This window comes from Callorhinchus milii, unplaced genomic scaffold, assembly GCF_018977255.1.
Source record: "Callorhinchus milii isolate IMCB2004 unplaced genomic scaffold, IMCB_Cmil_1.0 Scaffold682, whole genome shotgun sequence".
In the NCBI taxonomy this organism is placed as follows: domain Eukaryota; kingdom Metazoa; phylum Chordata; class Chondrichthyes; order Chimaeriformes; family Callorhinchidae; genus Callorhinchus; species Callorhinchus milii.
In genome coordinates this window covers 1-25,425 of record NW_024705423.1, presented here as the reverse complement: position 1 = coordinate 25,425, position 25,425 = coordinate 1, and the positions used below count along the sequence as shown (strand labels likewise).

Here is a 25,425-nt window from a genome sequence, read left to right as displayed (position 1 = left end):
ATGCGGTGCGGCGGTGTGAGAGCGCACCGAGGAGTGAGCGAGTGAGCGAGTGAGCGAGTGAGCGAGTGAGCGAGTGAGCGAGTGAGTCAGTGAGCCGGACGCTCCGGGTTCGGTTCCTGAGCGGCAGTGTCCTCGCTCCACGCGTTAGCCTCGGCAGTGCACAGGGACCGGGTATCGGGCCATCGGCGGCTATAACAATAACAACAATAACAATAACAATAATAATAACAATAACAATAACAATAACAATAACAATAACAATAACAATAACAATAACAATAATAATAATAATAACAATAACAATAACAATAATAACAATAATAATAAAATAATAACAATAATAACAATAACAATAACAATAACAATAACAATAACAATAACAATAATATAACAATAACAATAATAATAACAATAACAATAACAATAACAATAATAACAATAATAATAACAATAATAACAATAATAATAACAACAACAATAACAATAACAATAATAATAACAATAACAATAACAATAACAATAATAATAACAATAACAATAACAATAACAATAACAATAATAACAACAATAATAATAACAATAACAATAACAATAATAATAACAATAACAATAACAATAACAATAACAACAACAATAATAACAATAACAATAACAATAACAATAATAATAACAACAGTGACGGCGCCCCCCCCTCCCCCCCGGCCCCGCCCTCCGCCCCCCCGGCCCCGCCCTCCGCCCCCCGGCCCCGCCCTCCCCTCGGCTCCGCCCCTCCGCCCGGCCCCGCCCTCCACACCCCCTCCGCCCCCGGCCCCGCCCTCCGCCCCGCCCTCCCCTCGGCTCCGCCCCGCCCCCCGACCCCGCCCCTCGGGCTGTGATTGGCCGCCGCTCCGCGGGAGGCGGTTCGGGGTTTATTTAAACCGAAGCGAAGTGTCTCCGGAGCCACAACTGCCGCCACAGCTCCGACCCCTCAACCCTCAGCCCCTCAGCCCCTAAACCCTCAGCCCCTCAACCCCTCAACCCTCAGACCCTCAGCCCCTAAACCCTCAGCCCCTCAACCCCTCAACCCTCAGACCCTCAGCCCCTCAGCCCCTCAACCCTCAGCCCCTCAACCTTCAGCCCCTCAACCTTCAGCCCCTAAACCCTCAGCCCCTCAACCCTCAGCCGCTCAACCCTCAGCCCTCAGCCCCTCAGGCAACATGTTCGTCGTCAAGAGAGGTAACAACACACAGCCCCGGGGGGGGGGGGGGACACACACAGCCCCGGGGACACACCACACACACACACAGCCCCGGGGACACACACACACACACACACAGCCCCGGGACACACACACACACACACACAGCCCCGGGGGGGGGGGGACACACACACACACACACAGCCCCGGGGGGGGACACACACACACACACACACAGCCCCGGGGGGGGACACACACACACACACACACAGCCCCGGGGGACACACACACACACACACACAGCCCCGGGGACACACACACACACACACACACAGCCCCGGGGGGGGGGGACACACACACACACAGCCCCGGGGGACACACACACACACACACACACAGCCCGGACACACACACACACACACAGCCCCGGGGGGGGGGGGGACACACACACACACACAGCCCCGGGGGGGGGGGGGGACACACACACACACACAGCCCCGGGGGGGGGGGGACACACACACACACACAGCCCCGGGGGGGGGGGGGACACACACACACACACACAGCCCGGCACACACACACACACACACACAGCCCCGGGGGGGGGGACACACACACACACACACACAGCCCCGGGGGGGGGGGGGGACACACACACACACACACACAGCCCCGGGGGGGGGGACACACACACACACACACACAGCCCCGGGGGGGGGGGGGGACACACACACACACACACACAGCCCGGGGGGGGGGACACACACACACACAGCCCCGGGGGGGGGGGGACACACACACACACACACACACACAGCCCCGGGGGGGGGGTGACACACACACACACACACACACACCAGCCCCGGGGGGGGGGACACACACACACACACACACACACACAGCCCCGACACACACACACACACACACACAGCCCCGGGGGGGGGGGGGGACACACACACACACACAGCCCCGGGGGGGGGGGGACACACACACACACAGCCCCGGGACACACACACACACACACACACAGCCCCGGGGGGGGGGACACACACACACACACACACAGCCCCGGGGGGGCACACACACACAGCCCCGGGGGGGCACACACACACAGCCCCGGGGGGGGGGGGACACACACACACTGAGGGTTGGGGTGAGGGTTGGGGTTGGGGTGAGGGGTGGGGTGAGGGTTGGGGTGAGGGTGAGGGGTTGGGGTGAGGGTGAGGGTTGGGGGGTGAGGGTTGGGGTGAGGGTGAGGGGTGAGGGGTGGGGGGGTGAGGGGGTGAGGGGTGGGGGGGTGAGGGGGTGAGGGGTTGGGAGGGGTGGGGGGTGAGGGGGTGAGGGGTTGGGGTGAGGGATGGGGTGAGGGTGAGGGTGAGGGGTTTGGCGGCGGCAGCGCAGGGCCGCGGGAGGCCTCAGGCTTCTCTACCGTTACTCCATCTGCCGCCAAAACTGCAGAGAAACGGCGGGAGAGAGAGAGGTGGACTGGGGGGGAGAGAGGGGGGGGGGAGAGGGGGGGGACTGGGGGGGAGAGAGGGGGGGACTGGGGGGAGAGAGGGGGGGACTGGGGGGTAGAGAGGGGGGAGAGAGGGGGGGGACTGGGGGGGAGACAGAGGGGGGGGGACTGGGGGGGAAGAGGGGGACTGGGGGGGAGACAGAGGGGGGGGACTGGGGGGGAGAGAGGGGGGGACTGGGGGGGAGAGAGGGGGACTGGGGGGGAGACAGAGGGGGGGACTGGGGGGAGAGGGGGGAGACAGCGGGGGGGGGGCTGGGGGGGAGAGAGAGGGAGGGGACTGGGGGGGAGAGAGGGGGACTGGGGGGAGACAGAGGGGGGGGGAGAGAGGGGGCAGACAGAGGGGGGGACTGGGGGGAGACAGAGGGGCGGACTGGGGGAGAGAAGGGGGGGGGAGAGAGAGGGGGGGGACTGGGGGAGAGAGAGGGGGGGACTGGGGGGACAGAGAGAGGGGGACTGGGGGGAGAGAGGGGGGACTGGGGGAGAGAGAGGGGGGGACTGGGGGAGAGAGAGAGGGAGGGGACTGGGGAGAGAGAGGGGGGGACTGGTGGGGGGAGATGGGGTGGTGCAGGACATGGGGGAGGGGGAATTGGGGTGGAGACGGGGAAGGTGGGCAGACGGGGGAAGTGACGGGGAGATAAGGGGAGATGGGGGAGGGGAGGAGACGGGGAGATAGGTGGAGACGGGGGAGGGGAGGAGATGGGGGGGAGACGAGATGGGGGGAGACTGGGGAGGCGAGAGGGGTTGCGGTGGTTAATGCATGGTGAGAGGGGCCGGGGTGGGGGGGGAGAGAGACTGGAGTCGGGGGGGGTGGGGGGAGGATACCCAGGTTGTGTGAGAGGGGAACGCCCTGAGGGTCGGGGTGCGACTTAACGTGAGACACAATGACTGTGACAGATGGACGTCAGGAACGTGTGATGTTTGACAAGATCACGTCTCGCATTCAGAAACTCTGCTATGGCCTGAACCCAGACTTTGTGGACCCGGTGAGTGGCTAATACACCCGTCCCGATCATATTAACATAGTCATCACACACCAACTAGTGTACGTTACTAGGTCTGACTACTAACTCACTATGGAGTCCTGTGGCTCAGCGGTGAGAGCACTCGCTTTGCAAGTGAGAGACCTGAGCTCAATCCCCGGGGGGTCAGGGCCAAACCTCGGGCAAGTTTCCTTACTCCACACAGAGCCTAATAATAATCCTCCAAAACCACAAACAATAATAAATTGGTCATTTTCAATCTACGACTGTTTGTGGGACATTGCTGTGCGCAATTGGCTGCCGCGTTCGCCCACAAATATACAGTCAATTCACTTTACAGTGTGTTCTGTGAAGCGCTTTGGGATGTCCTCCCGATGTGAAAAGCGCTATATCAAATGCAAGGATTATTATTATTATTATGTAGGTAAGTTTAACATTACCTCTTTGCTTTTACATTGTATGCCCCTATTCATAAAGTTTAAGCTTCCAATAGCTCCCAAATTTGTATAGTTCACAACTGTCTGCATTAAATTTGCCATTTCTCTGCCCGTGTCCGCCTGAGGTTGGCTGCAATCTTCACTATTGACCACACTCCCCGTTGTGTCATCTGCAAACAGAGATTAATAAAATAATAATCTTTGCATTTGATATAGCGCTTTTCACGTCGGGAGGACGTCCCAAAGCGCTTCACAGAACACACTGTAAAGTGAATTGACTGTATATTTGTGGGCGAACGCGGCAGCCAATTGCGCACAGCAATGTCCCACAAACAGTCGTGGATTGAAAATGACCAATTTATTATTGTTTGTGGTTTTGGAGGATTATTATTAGGCTCTGTGTGGAGTAAGGAAACTTGCCCGAGGTTTGGCCCTGACCCCCCGGGGATTGAACTCAGGTCTCTCACTCGCAAAGCGAGTGCTCTAACCGCTGAGCTACAGGGCTCCACAGATTCTGTTGCTTGTACCAGAATCCAGATCACTTATATAAATGGAGAAAAGCAGTGGCCCTGACACTGACCTCGGAGTATCACTATTTACATCTACATTGTCAACAACAACCCTGGATGCCCACATTCTGTTTCCTATCACTTAACCTTGCGGTTCCCAAACTATCTGGGCTGAAGGCCCCATGATGTTAGGCATCCTGACTGAGGCCCCCCCCACCTCACAGCCCCCATTCCGCATACGATAAACCATAAACATTTGAGTATCGTCAACAGTGCTGAGGAGAGCTGCTTGGGAACGTGCCTTTCGCTCCTGCTTGCTGGGAGCGTGGCTCCTCTTGGCTCTGGCACAGATTCGCTGTTCCCTAAGCCCTCGCTGGAATCATACGACTTGTGTTATACACAAAGTGTTTGGAGCCCAATTCCTCATCAGACAACTGTACTGCGTTACTGTGAGTCCGCCCTGGGCTGGGAGGTGGTTGATAGGCATCTTGGGTAGATCAGTGCTGAGTGAGACCCACCCTCTGTGGCGGTACTCATCTGGGCCTTGTCTAACAGACCAGCTGCGTCCTGATGTGAAAGGCACAGTATAAATGCAATGTTATTGTTGTAGAGGGATCGCCGCTACCTGGTGTCTGGGCCTCCAGGTTGCCCATCATTGTTATTCAGCACCACAAAAGGCTGCCCTGACATACCTTTTACTCGACCCGTGACCCCATGACAGACACGCTGGCCAACTTTCTGTGCTTGGTCATGTTGGTGTCCCTCAGATTGTCTAGGAATGGAATGTGTAGCCATCCTCCTCGTTGGTATATGGTGTCTCATCGTCAGTGGGCAGAGGAGTGATCCTTGGGCTGAGGAGCTGTTTATCCTGCGGGTCAGCCCAAGGCTGGGGTCCAGACACAGCGCGATGAAATCATCTCATGCTTGATTTGGCTCTCCGGGGAGAGAGTGCATCTCAATCCAGACGCATTCCATCTGTGGGTGGCATGCGTGCAGACACACAAACACACACACACACACACGTGTAACTTAGTCACGCTCTTAAACACCATGATGGGTTTCTGCATGTCTCAGAACCCGTCTGGTGACTCAACTTGGTCTTTGTTTAGTGTGGTAAACTGGCCAGGTGGAATCCTGTAGCTTAGTGATTAGCACGCTTGCCTCATAAGCAAAACAACCTGGGTTTCATTCCCAGACAGGACGAAACCCTAGGCATAGTTTTGAATGGCATATCTGGGGCTGTGCACTTTGGGACGTCCTCCCGGCACGATGTAATGTTTGATGTGTGAGATTATCTATAAATTGTGTTGTGCTTTTCCAAACCTTCCTGTAGATGATGATCAATCAGCTGAACTGAGTGCATCATATGATAATCCTTGCATCTGATATAACAACAACAAAATTACATTTGTGTAGCGCTTTTCAGGTCAGGAGGACGTCCCAAGGCGCTGGACAGTCAGAATTTCGGACACGAGCTGGTGGTCAGGATCAGGGAGGGTGGAGGGCAGGGGGGCAAGCAGGGAGATTGAAAGCATGGTCGAAGAGGAGGATCCTGAGACGGGTCTTGAAGGAGGTGAGGGAGGGGGCGAGACGGAGGGAGCGTGTGATGGTTTTCCAGAGGGTAGGGGCAGAGGCAATAGTGGGGCAAGCGAGGAGGGGAGCGTGAGGCAGGCTGGAGCCAGCTGAGCAGAAGGGGCGAACAGGATGGTAGGGGGCTATAGGAGAAGCCGTTTGTGGAGATGAAATGGAGGTGGTGTGAGAAGTATATTGAATGAACTAATCAAAGACAGAGCCATGAAGGTTGAGCTGAGAGGAGAGGCGATGGATTGGGGAGAGTGGTCGACGGTGTCACGGGCAGCAGAGAGGTCAAGGAGGACGAGGAGGCAGAGGGAGCCCTGGTCACAGATTGAAAGGATGTCATTTGTCACTTTGACCGGGGCTGTTTCTGTGCTGTGGGCGGCACGGAAACCCGATTGGAAGGGTTCGTGAAGGGAGTAGTGGGAAAGGAAGGAGCAAAGCTGGGAAGCAACAACTCTTTCCAGTACCTTGGAGACGAAACGGAGGTTGGAAATGGGGCGGTAGTTTGAGATTAGAGATGGGTCGAGGGAGGGTTTTTTGAGGAGTGATGACAGCTGTTTTTAAAGAGGTGAGAACAGTACCAGTGGAAAGGGAGAGGTTTATGATATCTGAGTAGTGGGGCAAGGATCTGGAGCTGGGAGGTGAGGAGAGGGATGGGGATGAGGTTGAGGGAGCAGGTGGTTGGTTTTAAGCAGGTTATAGTGGTGGTGAGAGAAGAGTGGGAAATAGGTTCGAAGGTGGGGAGGGAGGGATGGGTAGGGGCTGAGGTGAGGGGGGAGGTGGGGAGGGTAGTAGATGGAAGGGCAGAGGCAGCTGAGCGGATCCCCTCGACTTTGGATTCGAGGAAGTCTTGCATCACCTCGCAGTTAGCATTGGAAGTGAGGATGGGCAGCGTGAGAGAGCGTCTTATCACATCTTCGAGACATCTCAAAACGCTTCATAGAATATCCTGTAACATCAATTGACTGTATATTTTGTGGACATGTGGACATTTCAGTTATGAGGAGAGGCTAGGGAAGCTATTATTCTCCTTGGAGCAGAGAAGGTTAAGAGGAGACTTAGAAGTTTTCAAAATGATGAGGGGATTCGATAGGGTGAACAAGAAGAAACTATTCCCACTGGCGGGTGGGTCGGTAACCCCAGGACACCGATTTAAAATAGTTGTTAAAAGAAACAGAGGGGAGGGGAGGAGAAATATTTTCACAGCGAGTTGTTGGGATCTGGAATGCGTTGCCTGAAAGGCCGGTGGGAACCGATTCCATAACAACAAGAGAGAAGCAGATAATTATTTGGGGAGGACAAGTTTGCAGAGCTATGGAGAGAGCGCGCGGGAGTGGGGTTGATCAGGGCTGTGGGGAGAGAGTGGGGGAGTGGGGTTGATCAGGGCTATGGGGAGAGAGTGGGGGAGTGGGGTTGATCAGGGCTATGGGGAGAGTGGGGGAGTGGGGTTGATCAGGGCTATGGGGGGAGTGGGGAGTGGGGTTGATCAGGGCTATGGGGAGGGAGTGGGGGAGTGGGGTTGATCAGGGCTGTGGGGGAAGAGTGGGGGAGTGGGGTTGATCAGGGCTATGGGGGGGGAGTGGGGGAGTGGGGTTGATCAGGGCTATGGGAGGGAGTGGGGGAGTGGGGTTGATCAGGGCTATGGGGAGGGAGTGGGGGAGTGGGGTTGATCAGGGCTGTGGGGAGGGAGTGGGGGAGTGGGGTTGATCAGGGCTGTGGGGGAGAGTGGGGGGTTGACGGGTTGATCAGGGCTATGGGGAGAGTGGGGGAGTGGGGTTGATCAGGGCTGTGGGGGAGAGTGGGGGAGTGGGGTTGATCAGGGCTGTGGGGAGAGAGTGGGGAGTGGGTTGATCAGGGCTTTTCGGAGAGAGTGGGGGAGTGGGGTTGATCAGGGCTATGGGGAGGAGTGGGGGAGTGGGGTTGATCAGGGCTATGGGGAGGAGTGGGGGAGTGGGGTTGATCAGGGCTGTGGGGAGGGAGTGGGGGAGTGGGGTTGATCAGGGCTGTGGGGGAGGGAGTGGGGGAGTGGGGTTGATCAGGGCTGTGGGGAGGAGGGGGGGAGTGGGGTTGATCAGGGCTGTGGGGAGGGAGTGGGGGAGTGGGGTTGATCAGGGCTTTGGGGAGGGAGGGGGGAGTGGGGTTGATCAGGGCTATGGGGGGAGTGGGGAGTGGGGATCAGGGCAGGGGGAGTGGGGTTGATCAGGGCTGTGGGGAGGGAGTGGGGGAGTGGGGTTGATCAGGGCTGTGGGGAGGGAGTGGGGGAGTGGGGTTGATCAGGGCTGTGGGGAGAGTGGGGGAGTGGGGTTGATCAGGGCTGTGGGGAGGGAGTGGGGGAGTGGGTTTGATTTGAAAGCTCTTTTCAAAGAGCAGCACAGACAGGATGGGCCGAATGGCCTCGTTCTGTGCTGTATAATTCTATGATTCTATGATGTGTCCTCCAGGCGCAGATTACAATGAAGGTGATTCAGGGCCTGTACAGTGGGGTCACCACTGTTGAGCTGGATACATTGGCAGCAGAAACCGCTGCTACCCTGACAACCAAGCACCCCGACTACGCCATCCTGGCTGCACGCATTGCTGTCTCCAACCTGCACAAGGAAACCAAAAAAGTGTTCAGTGGTGAGTTAGTGTGTCACACAACTTAATTTCCTGGCCTGTGGGACCTGGTTTGGGCTGATGTGCAGTTCTATTGAGAACAGGATTGGTTGATCATAGCCCTGATCAACCCCACTCTCCCGCCATAGCCCGGATCAATGTACATTTTATTCACATGTCAATTTGGAGCTTGATGATAGAGACTCACAGCACAGAAGGAAGCCATTTAGCCTATTGGCTCAAGTGAACAAGTTCCTTCAATCTCACTGCCCCGCCCTTTCCCCACACTCCTTCAACCCTATCAAACTTTTGTTTTCGTACCTGCCTACTTCCCTCTTGACATCCACAGTGGACTGTGTCTCCACCACCTTACTTGGCAGAGCATCCCACATCCCAGCAGCGGTGTAAAAACTGATGACCTAACTTCTCCAATCGGGTTTCTGTGCTGCCCAGAAACAACTTTGGTTAAAGTGACAAATGACATTTTGTCCATCTGCAACCAGGGCTCCCTCGTCCTCCTTGACATCTCCACTGCCTTCGATACCGTTGACCACTCTATCCTTCACCGCCTCTCCTCTCACCTCAACATTCATGGTTCTGCCCTTGAATGGTTCAGATCCTGTCTCTCACACCGTCTCCACTTCATCTTCACAAATGTTTTTTCCTCTAGCCCCCGCAGTGTCTCGTGCGGTGTTCTTCAGGGCTCTGTTCTTGAACCCCCACCTCTTCAATATGCTCCCTCTTGGTGATATAATCCGCAGACATGGATTACACTTACACTTCCACATATACGTGGATGATACCCAACTCTACCTCTATGCCTCCACCCTTGATACGAGTACCATTGCTGTGCTGACAGAATGTCTGTCATCAAGTCCTGGATAAGAGCTAACTTTCTACAGTTGAACGTCACCAAGAACAAGGCTCTGCTGATTGGCTCCCGTCAGCGCCTCCTCACCTCAGGCGCTGATAGCATCACCATCCATGGACGCACACTCCACCTTACTAAGCCAGTCTGTAACCTTGGCATCTTGTCTGACCGTCAAATATCCTTTCTACCCCACATCCATGCCATGTCCCGCTCTGCCTTCCCCCACCTCCACAACATCGCTTGGCTCCGCTACTGTCTCACTCCGCAGGCCCCCGAGACGCTCACACATGCATTCATAACATCCAGACTCGACTATGCAAACCTCTTGCTTGTCAGCCTCATCAACTGCTCCCTCCATAAGCTGCAGATCATCCAGACCTCTGCAGCCCCTCTCCTGCACCGGGCTCCGTGACCCTATCACCCATCCTCACCCGATTCCACTGGCTTCTCATCACACAGGACACAAGGTCCTGGTCTTCAGCTTCAAAGCCCTCCATGGCCTTGCTCTCCCCTATCTCTGCGACTTTCTAACCCCCACCAACCTGCCCACTCCTTCAGCTCAGCGGTCTCCGGCCTGCTTCACATCCCCCACCTCGTCCACTGCACTATTGGCGGACGGGCCTTCTGCAAATCTTTCTCCATCCTCTGGAACTTCATTACGTGGTCCATCCACCTCGTCCCTCCTATGCCTCCTTCAAGACCCATTTTAAGATTCTCCACTTCGACCCCGCCTTTGATTACTCTGCTTCCCCCCACCCCCACCCACTCACCCGCCCTGATCCCGACCCCCAGCTCAGGTCTGAATCACCGATCTCCAGCGCCTTCGGACGTTCTCCTGACGTGAAATGTGCTATACAAATATAATTTTGTTGTCATTGTTTTCTAAGATTATAGACCTCACTGCGCCAGTCTGGAACCTTGGCGTCTTGTTTGACCCTCAACTGTCCTTTCTACCCACATCCGTGCCATGACCCGCTCTGCCTTCCCCCATCTCAGCAACATCGTCCTCTCCACCACTGCTTCAGGCCGCCGAAACCCTCATTCACGCATTCATAACATCTAGGCTCAACTACACCAATTCCCTGCTTGTCGCCCTCTGGAACTCTTCCCTCCACAAGCTGCAGATCATCCAGAACTCTGCAGCTCATGTCCTCTCCCGCACCAGGCTCCGTGACCCATCACCCCCACCTTCGCCCACTCTACTGTGTCTCCATCCCTTAGAGATTAGAGTTCAAAATTCTCATCCTCACCTTCAAGGCACGTGGTGACCTTCCTACTTCTGTTACCCGCTAACCCCTTATCAACCTGTCCGCTCAGCAGGCTCTGGCCTGCTCCACGTCCCCTTCCTGGCCCACCTCACCGTTCGCGGTCGGGACGTCAGCTTCTGATGTCTGGAACGTCATCCCACAGTCCCTTTGACTCGCTCCCCCAGTTGCCTCCTTCAAGGCCCGTCTCAAAACCCTCTTTTACCGTGCATTTGGTAACCTTCCAACCTCCCTTATCCCCCTCCCGCCTCCCCCACACCACCCTGCTCGTGTCCAAATCCCTGATTGTCCAGAGCCTTGGGACATCCTCCCGATGTGAAGGGCGCTGCGTATGCAATTTTGTGAAACAGCTTTTCCCTATTCCCCTGTCAAAACTGCTCATAATTTAGTATATTATCATCGTAACTGTAACCGGTCCCCTCTCAATATTTTCTGCTCCATTGAAAACAGACCCCAAATTCTCTAATCTCCAGATAACTAAAGCCCTCATCCCCAATGTCCTCTACTCCCTTCAAAGCCTTAACAGCCTTCCTGGAGTGAAGTACCCTAAATGAACCGAGTGCTTCAGTTGTGGCCAAACAACAACAATTTGCATGTAAATAATGCTCTTCATGCGGGAGAGTGTCCTGAACGCTTGACAATGGCGGCGTTTGACCCCGGGCCTGAGGGAGAGGTGGGGAGGTGACCGTGATTCAAAAGCAAGGTCTTTAGGTGGGATTTGAACATGAGGGGGGAGGGAGCAAGGCGGAGGGATTGAGGGAGAGAGTTCCAGAATTTCGGGGAGTAGTGGCTGAAGGCATGGCCACTGATGGTGGAGGGGACAAGGGACAAATAGAAGACCGGAGCCAGCCGATGGGGAGTGGGGGCTAAACAAATCGGATAGTTATGGAGGAGCGAGGGCATGAAGCGTTTTGAAAATGAGTGAGAGGATCTTAAGAAAATAAGAATTTGTTTGGTGAAAGAAGACCAAGGTCCATCTAGTTTGCTTGACATGTCGTCTCCCAGATGATCCATTGTATCTCGATATATTATTTTCTATCAGAAATATACCTAATTTATTCTTGAAACAAATAACATTTTCTGCTTCCACTGTCTCCCTCGGGAGCCTGTTCCATAAGTTTACTACTTGCTCACTGAAGTAGTTCTTCACAGATTTGTTCTCAATTTGCCCCCCAGGCTGTATCCTGTGGTTCTGCTGTTCAGTACAAGTTAAAACAGCTTATCACAGTCCTACTTATCTTGTCCCTTCAGAATCTTAAAGTCAATAATCATATTGCCACTCAACCTTCTCTTGCCCCGTGTGAACATTCCCAGTTTATCTAATCGCTTGTCATAATCCAGTCCTTCCATCCCCTCAATTATTTTGGTTGCCCTTCTCTGTATCCTCTCAATCATTGCAATTTCCTTTTCATATTTGGGTGACCAGAACTGCACACAGTATTCCAATCGCGATTGCACCAGTGATTTATAAAGTGACAGGATTATCCCACTCTTTTGGCTCAATACTGCCCTTTTAATACAGCTCAGCATCTGGTTTGCATGACTTTCTGCTACTGAGCACTGTTGGGTTCAATTTATTATCAATCAGGATCCCCAGGTCTTTTTCATTTTCCGATCTTGAAGTCGATACGTTCAGTAATTGGGAGCCGGTGGAGCCAGGCAAGGACTAGCTTGCTGGGGTTTGTACACACAGCATTATCGCTTATTATAGTGTAAAACCCAGGGAACCAGGGCTTTTCGCAGCCTTCTCAGTTGGTGCTGCCACTTTCAGGGACTTGTGAACTTATGCTTCAAAATCCCTTTACTCCTCTGCTACTTGCAAGTTATTGAATGTTAATGAATATTCAATATTTACTCTCTACTCTTGTTTTTTTTCTGCCAAAATGAATCGCCTCACATTTTGCTTCATCTGCCACTGATCTGCCCATTACTGTAATTATTTACGGTTAGTTTTGTTTGTATGAATTCATGTTTGCTGTCTGGCTTTCTATTGCAGAGGTGATGGATGATCTGTACACCTACGTGAACCCTCTGAACAATAAGCACTCGCCTATGATCTCTAAGCAAACTCTTGAGTTGGTGCTGAAGAATAAGGAAGTAGGTCACTTTGTGTAAACTATTACTGGCTATTGTCACTGGCCTTGCGAGGGTGTGATGGTTGCACACACATATATTAAGCCTTTCTGACCCTTCTCTTGCAGCGTCTGAACTCTGCCATTATCTATGACCGAGACTTCTCTTACAACTACTTTGGTTTTAAGGTAAGGGTGTTGGGATCATGTTTTTCACCTGAAAATTTTCACATGGATTGTGCTTGCATTTTGTTTGTTTTTAATGCAATTTGTTTTGCAGACCTTGGAACGCTCCTACCTACTGAAAATTAATGGCAAAGGTATGTATGTACAGTTATCTTTGGTAGGACTTAAGTCGAACATTGAAAGCTGTGTGAAGTTGGATTTCTGATTGTTGTGATTGGCCAAGTGTCTGACATACAATATCCTAAACAGCTGAGTTCCACAGATGTATGGAAACTCCACTTTGTCTGGAGTCCAGGGTGCATTCTCCATGGTGGAAAGCGTTCTGCTTAGAAACATAGAATATCTATAATAATAATAATAATAATCCTTGCGTTTTGATATAGCGCTTTTCACGTCTTCTAGACATCTCATAGCGCTTCACAGAATATACTGTAAAGTGAATTGACTGTATATTTGTGGGCGAACGCGGCAGCCAATTGCGCACAGCAATGTCCCACAAACAGTCGTGGATTGAAAATGACCAATTATTATTGTTTTGTTTTGGAGGGATTATTATTAGGCTCTGTGTGGGTGGAGTAAGGAAACTTGCCCAAGGTTTCGCCCTCTGCCTGGAATTGAACCCAGGTGTCTCGCTCACAAGGCAAGTGCTCTAACCCGAGCTTCAGGACTCCACACTGATACCAGGAAGCAGTTTGGCCTATGTCATCTGCTGGTCTTTGCTCCTCCAAAATGCCATTCACTCAAACCTCAGTCTTTCCCTCTAAAACCCTTCCCTGGATCTTTGTCAAATGCCCCATTTGGCTCGAACATCCAGCCAGCGGGTGTTGTAAGAAGAAGCCATTGGTGTAGACAAATGGACACCGTGGACAGGATAAGGCTATACAATTAGTAATGTTCTTAGAGGTTTTGCAACTGGGGGCATGGAGTACAAAAGGACAAGTTGATGAGGAGCTTGCACATCATCCTCTCCTTACCTCACACCTCCACCTCCTGGCCCCTCTTAACCAACATCATGTGGAGTCCTGTAGCTCAGTGGTTAGAGCACTCGCTTTGCAAGTGAGAGACCTGAGTTCAATCCCCGGGGGGTCAGGGCCAAACCTCGGGCAAGTTTCCTTACTCCACACAGAGCCTAATAATAATCCTCCAAAACCCAAAACAATAACAAATTGGTCATTTTCAATCTACGACTGTTTGTGGGACATTGCTGTGCGCAATTGGCTGCCGCGTTCGCCCACAAATATACAGTCAATTCACTTTACAGTCTGTTCTGTGAAGCGCTTTGGGACGTCCTCCCGACGTGAAAAGCGCTATATCAAATGCAAGAAGTATTATTATTATCAACAACAACAAGATTACATTTGTATAATGCCTTTCACGTCCCTGGACCCATCACTACTGTCCAGCTATCGACCCATCCCCAAACTCCCGTTCCTCTTCAAGGCCCTGGAACGACTTGTTCATTCCAGGGCCTTCGCTTCGCTCTTTCCCTTTCCGCCATTCTCTCTATGAACCCCTCACTCTCTCACTCACTCCCTCACTCGCTCCCTCATTCATTCCTCTCTGGAGTTAGAGCACTCCCCTGCTCAAGCAAGAGACCTGGGTTCGATTCCCAGCAGGGTGAAACCTTGGGTAAGTTTCCTTACTCCACACGCCTGATAATAATCCCTCAAGAGAAAAACAGCAATAATAAATTGGTCATTTTCAATCCACGACTGTTTGTGGGACGTTGCTGTGCGCAATTTGCTGCACATTTGCCCACAAATATACAGTCAATTCACTTTACAGCATATTCTGTGAAGCGCTTTGAGACGTCTTGAAGAAAAGCGTTATATCAAATGCAAGGATTATTATTTTTTATTATTACCTCTCTCACCGTCTCTATTTTGTCTCCACTAACAGCTTCCCCTCCAGTCCTCACAGCGTCAAGTGTAGCTTCCCTCAGGGCTCTGCTCTTGGTCCCCTCCTTTCCAACATTTACATGCTCCCTTTTGGTGACATCATCTGTAGACATGGGGTCCGAGGAAGAGAGGGCATTTGTGAGGGACTCGGGGAAGCTTTTGCCAGGGGAGGAAAAAGATGGTGGAGGGCTTGGAAGAGGGGAGGGGGTTGTGAGAGGAAAGGGAGATGAGGAAGTGGTCTGAGATGGCCTTGTGGTTAATGGACAGGTCAGAAATGTCAAGACCATGTGTAATGATGAGATCGAGGGAGTGGCCTCGTTTGTGGGTCGGCGAATTGATGTGGAGGGTGAGGTTTAGGGAGGAGAGGAGAGCATTGAAATCCGCGGAGGTGGTGCAAGGGGAGTTTAGGTGGAGGTTAAAGTCACCTATTGTGAGAGGTGTTCAGTTCAGAGGGACAGAGATGAGAGGAGATATCAGTGAGGGAAGGAGTCAGGAGTTTTGGGGGTGGGGCGGTGGTAAACTAGGACAGTTGGGGCGGCTGCTCTGGGACAACCAATGCCGGGAGCCACGATGGGTGTGGTGGAGGATGCGCAGGCTGAAGCAGAGGGACATAATGGTGGGGTCCAGGAGAAAGAAGGCGAGGAGGGTGGTGGGAGAAGAGGACAGAATGGGAGTAGCGGAGTGTGTGGGTAGGAGCAGGAATTTTTTTTTTAGTGGGAGCGGGTCTGGCTGGCAGCCAAAGTGCCCACGCAGAGACCAGGAGCGATCAGCGGAGCAGTGTCAGCCCGTGTGCTACGGGAGACAGGGCGGGGATGAGGCGGTTAGTGGGGGCGATGACAATCTTAGCTTAGGTGCCAGAGACAGTGAGAGATAGGAGGGAGGACAAGGTAGAAGAGTAGCAAAATTTACAATATACTTCCATATTTACACTGAAACTGTATTCCATAGGAGTATTTTGAAATGAACATCCTTTTCCTTCCAGCTGTTCCTTTGATTCCTTTTTTTAAAAGAGATCCTAAAATGTCTTTCAGTGGCTGAACGTCCTCAACACATGCTGATGAGAGTGTCTGTTGGAATTCATGAGAGTGACATTGATGCTGTTATTGAAACCTACAACCTCCTGTCTGAGAAGTGGTTTATTCACGCCTCACCCACACTGTTCAACGCTGGCACTAACAGACCACAGCTCTCTAGGTACGGGCATTTACCCAAGAGCTTGGATCGCAGGTTCACGGTAGAAGCTGATCAGCTGGTCTATCCCACACGATCAATTTCCCACAAGATTCCTCAATACATCTCCTGTAGCTCAGTGGTTAGAGCACTTGCCTCACAAGCGATAGACCTGGGTTTGATTCCCGGGCAGGGTGAAATGTTGGGCAAGTTTCCTTACTCCACTCGCCTCTGTTTACCTCGCAATAAGTAGGAATCTGGTTGTTAGTCGATTGGCAAATCGCTTTACTGGGGATAATGATCCCTTCAAAAGATAATGATAATAAGAATTGTTATGGTGACTTAATCCATGACTATTTGTGGGACACTGCTGTGCTCAATTGGCTGCCGCATTTCGCCTATCAAAATATACAGTCAATTCACTTTACTGTTTATTCTGTGAAGCGTTTTGAGATGTCTCGAAGACGTGATAAGGTGCTATATCAATGCAAGTATTATATTGAATACTTTCAGTTAATACAAAATGTGTTTAGTTCATTCTTGGTTTCATCGCCTTCAGTGTTGTAATGTCTAAAGATGTGAGGTAATTCTGTGTGTTAGCCTGACTCCGTTGGTAGCTCTCACTCCTAATTGGAATGTTATGGGTTTAAGCCCAATACTGACTGAATGGCTGACTCTCCAATGCAGTGCTGGGCAAGCCAAAGCCCTGATGGGTAGAGTGGTCCTAGCTGGACAAGCCATGGGAAAACTTACAGTGAAAGCTGCATTATTGGAGGTGTTGTCCTTTGGATGAGATGTTAAACTAAGGCCTTGTCTACCTGTTCAGGTGGACATCAAACATCCTGCAACACTGTTTGAATGAAAAGGGAATTTCTCTCTCCTGGTTTCCTGGCCAACAATTCCCAAGACAAAATTAGTCACTCGCTTCGTGTTTCTGGGATATTGCTGTGTTATGTGGTTATTGGTTACAGTGCTCGCTTCGCACTGAGAGGACCTGGGTTTGATTCCCAGCAGGGTGAAATGTTTGGCAAGTTTCCTTACTCCACACACCTCTGTTTTAAGTGCTCCAGGATGCTACCCTGGGTGCAAGTTATTGTTGTTTACCTAGCAGTAAATACAAACTTGCTTGTAAGTTGATTGGCGGATCGCTTTTCTGGGAGATAATCGTTCCTCCAAAAAAAAAAAATTTGGTTACTCAATCCATGACTATTTGTGGGATACTGCTGTGTGCAATTGGCTGCCATGTTTCACCCACAAAATATCAATTCACTTTACAATACATCAAATGCAACGATTATTATTACCACACTTGTTCTCACTGGATTGCTTTGTGTTGTAGCTGTTTTCTGCTTGCAATGAAAGACGATAGCATTGAAGGGATTTACGACACCTTGAAACAATGTGCTCTGATTTCCAAATCTGCCGGTGGGATAGGAGTAGCCGTCAGCTGCATCCGGGCCACAGGAAGCTACATCGCAGGAGTGAGTACACCATCCTCTGAATTTACAGTTTAAACTGCACTCAACAAAGCGGGGTATCCTTGGAGCTTGTAGACCAGTTCTTGAACCAGATCCGCAGTATTCCAGGGCACTGCTGATGTCAGCACACCCCAGCGTGGCTCATCGGCAGACCAGTCACTGGGGGCAGGAAATCCTCCAACTCAGCTCCTTTAACTCTGTGAGCCAAAGCCCTAATGGGTAGAGTGGTCCGAGCTGGACAAGCCATGGGAAAACTTACAGTGAAAGCTTGTAAGCAATTGGAAAGCTTACAAGCAGCAGTGCTCGCAATGGCAAGCCATGCAGTTTTAGTTGGTTAGACTCCAGCAATACCCTATCGCACAATTTGGGTTCCCCAAGCCTTGGCTCTTCCCAACCTGCACCAAATACTTTCCAGAATTGGTTAATTAGGATTTATCCCTCCAGAGAAAGAGTTTGCATCCCATTCTATCTCTGGAATTTCTATGTATAGGTGGGATTCATGGAACTCTGTTGGGTTTGGATAGTCTTAAGCATAGTGATGGGTTTCCACATGTCAGACATCCGGTTGGCCAAGAAAAATCTTCTTGTGTTTATAAAGCTCCCTCCATGGGACTATTATCTTAGAGCATTTAACAACTGTGTAGTTTGATGCTGAAACTGTAGGAAAACCTGTCAGTGTCTTAACTGAAGGATGGAACCTCCGACAAAGCCATACTCCTCCCAGTATTGTATTAGAATTTCAGACTGAACTGTAAGCTCAAGTTATACAATTTGTACTATACAAAATTTCATTTTTATAGCACCTTTCACATCGGGAGGACATCCCCAGTCAGGGATTTGTATCCAAGCTATGGGAGTTGGGATCAGGGAGGGTGGAGGGCAGGGGGTAGGAGGAATGCTGAAGGTGTGGTCGAAGAGGAGGATCTTGAGATGTGCCTTGAAGGTAGGGAGCGAGCCGAAGGGAATGAGAGTTCCAAAGAGTGGGGGCAGAGAAGCTGAAGGCCTGACCGTAATGGTGGGGTGGGGTGGGCAGGAAACGTGGAGCAGGCCAGAGGATCATATGGGCTTATCAGACCACAGAACTGGGAAGAGGAGGGCATTGAAGATGAGGATGAGGATTTTGAACCCTTGTCATCTGGGTGATGGGGAGACAGTAGAGTGGGCAAGCGTGGGGGTGATGGGGTCGCGGAGCCTGATGCGGGAGAGAACACGAGCTGCAGCATTCTGGATGATCTACAGCTTGAATGAAGAGTTGGGAAGGCCGACAAGCAGGAAATTGGCGCAGTTGAGCCTAGATGTGATATATGGGTAATTTTCTGTGCTGTAATGTTCTATGTTTGATTATAATATTGTAATATTCAATGTTTGATTATAAATGACTTTAGTTCAACATTGTTCCTGACTTCTTCCCCTTCCAGACTAATGGGAACTCCAATGGTCTTGTCCCAATGTTGCGAGTTTACAACAATACAGCCCGTTATGTGGATCAGGGAGGAAACAAGGTCAGTGTGCACTGGTTAGAAAAGCTACAATTACACAGGATTGAGCATCAAAACAAATGGATTTAAGATGTGGTGAAGCTACTTTAGGGTTATGAGTCCTGTAGCTCAGTGGTTAGAGCACTCGCCTTGCAATCAAGGAGACCTGGGTTGGATGCCTGGGCAGGGCGAAATCTTAGGCAAGTTTCCTTACTCTTCTGTTTACCTAGCGGTAAGTAGGAACCCAGTTGTTAGTTGATAGATAAGTAAATAAAAAATAAAGAATTTGGTCACTCAATCCACAACTGTTTTTGGGACACTGCTACATTTCACCCACAAAATAAACAGTCAATTCACTTTACAGTATATTCTGTGAAGCACTTTGCGATGTCTTGAAGACATAAGGTGCCATATCAAATGCAAGGATTTGTAATTGTCTACGTTCTCGTTCATGCAGAGACCAGGTGCTTTCGCCATCTACCTGGAACCGTGGCATCTGGATATCTTTGATTTTTTGGAGTTGAAAAAGAACACTGGGAAAGAGGAGCAGAGAGCACGGGATCTCTTCTACGCCCTCTGGATTCCTGATCTTTTTATGAAACGTGTTGAGAACAACCAGGTAGGAGCTAAGTGAATGGGCTAAAGTGAAGTGATTGTGGGAACCTCGCTGATGGCACACATTATGATGGTATATGTGTTAGTGTGATGTGGAGGCTGTTATCTGGGATGTGGAGGGTCCAGCAGTAATTACAATAGATGTGCAAACTGCAGGGTTTTCAGTACAGATGGATTGTGGGGGAGAGTCCAGAACACCTATACACCTACCCAAGTCCCGTTGAATTTCCTAATAAATCCATTTAATGTATCTGTACCAGTCATGTTAAAAATTGCGCAACTCGTAAAACCTCTACCAAACTTACGGCTGCTGGGTCAAAACTTCATCTGCCCCACCTACCTCAAACATAACGCCCAACATATACCCCCTTCTCTCAGCATCCTCCCTCCTGAGGCGACACATCAACATCAGTGCCCACGCCGGGTTGGGGGGGGGGGGTTGAGGGAGGATAGAGCATCACCTGGAGAGCAAGGCAGACCTGTCTCTGTACATTATGAAGGGAGACTCTGGATTCTCACCCAATGTTTTACCTGGTGCCTCTGCCTTCAAACCTCCTTTAAACATGATTGTTTTCAGGCAGACAGCCAGGCTATAAGCTGCTGTATAAGTCTGGATTATTGTTGAATCTCTGTTCGGAGTTTGTCACATGTTATGTCCATTATTACAGGACTGGTCTCTGATGTGTCCACACGAGTCACCGGGCCTTGATGAAACCTGGGGAGAGGAGTTTGAGAAACTATACGAGAGGTATGACAACGTCAGCAAAGGCCTGCTTCAGATCCCCCTCACTTCCCGCCCCACCATTGGTGGTCGGGCATTCAGCAACAACAGCAAAAGATTCCATTTATAGAGCGCCTTTCACGTCGGGAGGACGTCCCAAGGCGTTGTACAGTTGGGTCAGGACCCGAGCAGGGGGGAAATGGTCAGGGTGAGGGGAGGGAAGGGAGGGTGCGAGGAGGGGGTAGAGAGTCGAGAGGGAGCTGAAGGCACGGTCAAAGAGAAAGGTCTTGAGACCGGCCTTGAAGGAGGAAAGGGAGGAAGCGGCGAAGGCACTGGGGGATGGAGTTCCAGAGCCTCGGGGCTGAGAGGCTGAAGGCCCGGCCACCGATGGTAGGGCGGTTGGGGCGGGGGATGTGGAGCAGACCGGAGCCAGAGGAACGGAGGGTACGGGCAGGTAGGTAGGGGATAGTAGGTCGGAGAGGTAGGAGGGAGCAAGGCCGTGAATGGCCTTGTAGGTGAGGATGAGGATCTTGAATTCGATCCTCTGGGGGATGGGGAGCCAGTGGAGGCGAGCGAGGGGAGCGAGGGTGAGAGTGATGTGGTCGAAGCCTGGTGCGGGACAGTACACGAGCTGCAGAGTTCTGAATGACCTGCAGTGTGGAGGGAGGGCCGGGAAGGCCGGCGAGGAGAGAGTTCCCATAGTCCAGCCTTGAGGTGATAAAGGCGTGGACCAGAGTTTCAGCAGCGTGAGGGGTGAGGTAGTGCCGTAGTCTGGCGATGTTCCGGAGGTGATGGAAGGCGGTGCCAGTTGTGGTGCGGATATGAGGGAGAAAGGACAGCTCAGGGTCGAACAGAACCCGAGGTTCCTGACTGGCTTTGAGAGGTGGAGAGTGCAGCCTTGGATGCTGATGCTGTCAGCGCCTGAGGTGCGGAGGCGCTGACGTGAGCCAATCAGGAGGGCCTCAGTTTTGCGCACGTTGAGCTGAAGAAAGTTGTCTCTCGTCCAGGACTCGATGTCGGACAGGCAGCTGTCAGGACATCGGTGGTCGTGGAGTTGAGGGTAGAGGAGGAAAGGTAGAGTTGGGTGTCATCCGCATACATGTGGAAGTTAACCCCATGTCTGCGGATGATGTCACCACAGGGGGAGCATATAGAGGGTGAAGAGGAGGGGACCGAGGACAGAGCCCTGAGGGACACCGCACGAGACAGTGCGGGGGGGAGGAAAAGCCGTTTGTGGAACAAATGAAGACGGTGGGAGAGGTACGACCTAAACCACTCAAGGACAGGGCCTTGAAGGTTGAGGTGGGAGGACAAGCGGTGGAGGAGGATAGCGTGGTCGACCGTATCGAATGCTGCCGATAGGTCGAGGAGGACGAGGAGGCAGAGGGAGCCCTGGTCACAGATGGTCAGGATGTCATTGGTGACCTTGACCAGGGCAGTTTCTGTGCTATGGGCAGCACGGAAACCCGACTGAAGGGGTTCGAATAATGAATGGGTGGAGAGGAAAGAGCGCAGCTGGGAGGCGACAACTCTTTCAAGGACCTTGGACAGGAAGGGGAGGTTGGAGATGGGCCGGTAGCTTGATAGCTGCGACGCATCAAGGGAGGGTTTTTTCAAGTGGGAGTGATGGTGGCAGTTTTTAAGGGAATGGGAACAGAGCCAGAGGAGAGGGACAGGTTGATGATGTCTGTGAAAGTGGGGCAAGGAGGTGGAGCTGAGAGATAAGGAGTGGAATGGGGATGGGGTCAAGGGAGCAGGTGGTGGGTTTTAGGGATAGGATGAGTTTGGTGACAGAGGGTGGGGAAACGGGTTCGAAGGTTTGTAGGGGAGGATGGGTAGGAGGTGGAGTGTGAGAGGTTGGAGCAGAGCGGATTCCCTTGATTTTGGATTGAAGGAAATCCAGCATCTCCTCGCAGTGAAGGTTGGAGGAGATGACCTGCGCGGGGTGGCGGGGGGGACGGAGGAGTCGGGATGAGGTAGAAAACAGAAGTTTGGGGTTGTTCTTCGCCTCCAGGATTATCCTGGAGTAGAAGGACGACTTGGCCGAGGCTGGAGTGGAGCGGTAGATTTTGAGCAGGTCCAGCCAGATTTGTCGGTGGACCGTTAGGCCAGATCTGTGCCCTCACACTTTGGAACTGCATCCCACAATCTCTCCTGCTCAATCTCAATGTCTTGCCTCCTTCAAGTTCTGTCTAAAGACCTTTCCCTGCTTTGACTGTGCCTTTGGCCCCCCTCTGAACCCTGCTCCCCTGTCCTCCACCCCCCTCCTGACCCCAACTCCCAGCTCGTGTCCAAAAAAAACTGACTGTCCAGCGACTTGGGATGTCTTTCCTGACGTGAAGGGCGCTATACAAGTGTCAGTTATTGTTGTTAGATGTGAGTGGGTCAGAGTAAACAGCATAGAGCAATGTGATGAAAGCATTATGTACTGCTATACAATACTACCTTATGTCAGTTTAAAGCTAGAGGTTTTATGGTGAGCTGTAAAATGACAACACACACATAATGTAGTCCATTCAGGTTTAGTTGTGCAGCAAAAGATATACACCATGTAATAGTATAACTACACTGGAGCCAGTTATCCTCACTAATGGGACCAAACTGAGTGATTGCACAGCACCATAATACTAATAGTAGGGAAAGGTTATTCAGCCCATCAAACAAGACCAGTTACACAGCCTTATAACAGGACTCAAATAAACCTACATCCTATGACAAGGCTGCCAAACACTGATATGAAACTGGTACCTGTCCCCCGCCCCACCATCGACGGTTGGGCCTTCAGCCTTTCTACCCCCACATTCTCTTTGCCTTGCTCCTTCCCTTGCCTCCTTCAAAACATACCCCAAGATCCTCCTCTTCGATCATGTCTTTGGTTATACTGTCTGCACTCAGTGTGTTTAAAGCAGCCTTTCTCCTCGCAGGTATGAACAAGAAGGCCGTGCACGGAAAGTGGTGAAAGCTCAACAGCTGTGGTATGCTATTATTGAGTCACAGACAGAGACTGGCACCCCGTACATGATGTACAAAGACGCCTGCAACAGAAAGACCAACCACCAGAATTTGGGAACCATTAAGTCCAGTAACCTGTGTACAGAGATAGTGGAGTATACCAGCAAGGATGAGGTAAGCAGATCAAGCAGGAAGTAATCTACTCTCCATACGTAATTAATGTAGGTAAGCCAATGGCGAAATACAAAGATCAATTGTTGTGCATGGTTTTGGGTGGAGTGGGAAAAGGGGGAGAGAGAGTGAGAGAGAGAGGTGAGAAAGGAGGACTGAGTGAGAGACGATATAATTTGACAATGGAAATTATAGTGAATGTAAAAGATTCAGAAGTTTACACTTGCTTGTTTCGCCCACAAACTATACAGTCAATTTACTATGAAGCCCTTTGAGATGTCTAGAAGATGTAATAAGGCGCTATATCAAATGCAAGGATTATTATTAAATCATAATTCTCAGCTCATCCCTAATTCAAACCCGCAGCTTGTAAATGCCATTGCAGCTTTTAAGATTAACCCTCTTACTTGGGCAATAACAACTGAGAAAGTATTTATACACTTACCATAGGAACACTGGGCTGATTCCTGTTCTGTTCCTAATGATGCAGTTATAGAGTTAATCAACCTGCCAACATCTGTGGTTTGGGGGGGGAATTATAATCTGTATTTTTAGCCCTTTATGTTGTAGTGAAGTCACATCACCCTTTAATGTCCAGCTGCAGCTAGATTTGTGTTTCCAGACTTCACACACTGATCTGTACTTGTGCTGAGCCACAGCACAACATAGGTTTACTAGGATGATACCAGGGCTCTATCAGGAGAGACTGGATAGGTTAGGGCTATTCTCCACGAGAGATGTTCAAGACGGACTTCATAGAGGTCTTTAACATTGTAAAAGGCTTAGATAAGGGAGCAGTTCCTACATGTTGGGGAATCTGCATTCAAGGAACACAGTATAAGATAGTGGCGAATGGATCTTAAAGAGAAGTTAGGAGGAACTACTTCACGCCAAGGGTAATGAGATTGTGGAACTCACAGGCTTCTTCTGCATTCCTCTTTACATTCCTCTGAATATACACCTTCCTCTAAATTTACACTTCATCTGCACTCAACAAAGCGAGGTCTCCTTGGAAAATAACAAATGCAATTTTGTTGTTGCATTGGTAAACCAGTTTCTGAGCCAGGCGGGTCCACGGGATTCCAGGGCACTTACTGCTCATGTTATTACAACCTGGCTCATTGGCAGGACCTGGAAGGGCAGACTAGTCACTGGTGGCAGTGAGTCATCCCACTCAGTTCCTGTTAACCCTGCAGCCAAAGCCCTACCGGATAGGGTGGTCCCAACTGGGCAAGCAGCGGGAAAGCTTGTCAGACAGTGCTCTCTCTCAATGGCAAGCTATGTGGTTTTAGCTGGTTGGACTCCAGCAGTTACCCCCCCGAGTCTTGGTTCTTGCCAACCCACACCTAATACTCTCTGGAATTAGGTAAGCAGGATGTCCCTCCAGGGAGAGCGCGCATTCCATTCCTACAATCCATCTCTGGGATTTCCATGTGTAGGTGGGATGCATGGAAATCTCATCTGGTTTAAATACGGTGAAGGGTTTCCCCGTGTGTCAGACACACAGCTGACCCCCCGAAATTCTAGATCTATACATGTGGTATTAGTTTATTATAATCAATAAGTATTATAGATTAGAAGGTCAGCCTTTAGCTGATGAATGTTCACGGCATTGCTGAGTGTGCTATGAATTTACGTTTATTAGATGATGGTAATAATCCCTCCAAAATAAATATTTAAAAAAATTTGGTCACTCAAGACATGGCTGTGTGTGGGACGCTGCTGTGCGCAATTGGTTGCCCCTTTTCGCCCACAA

At 51.0% G+C, this 25,425-nt stretch overlaps 1 protein-coding gene across 1 annotated transcript; it reads left to right on the top strand.

The window, feature by feature from the left end:
• Window positions 1–1,149: 1,149 nt before the first annotated feature.
• On the top strand, window positions 1,150–23,672 carry rrm1 (ribonucleotide reductase M1 polypeptide; the record flags this gene model as incomplete). The annotated part of the gene is given in 12 exon segments (XM_042346377.1): window positions 1,150–1,215; window positions 3,588–3,676; window positions 8,639–8,816; window positions 12,925–13,025; window positions 13,130–13,189; window positions 13,281–13,320; window positions 16,116–16,278; window positions 17,594–17,735; window positions 19,151–19,234; window positions 19,668–19,829; window positions 20,494–20,573; window positions 23,471–23,672. Coding segments are annotated over 12 exon segments (1,320 nt in total), but the record flags the coding sequence as incomplete, so codon positions are not given.
• Between the last annotated feature and the right edge of the window lie 1,753 nt (window positions 23,673–25,425).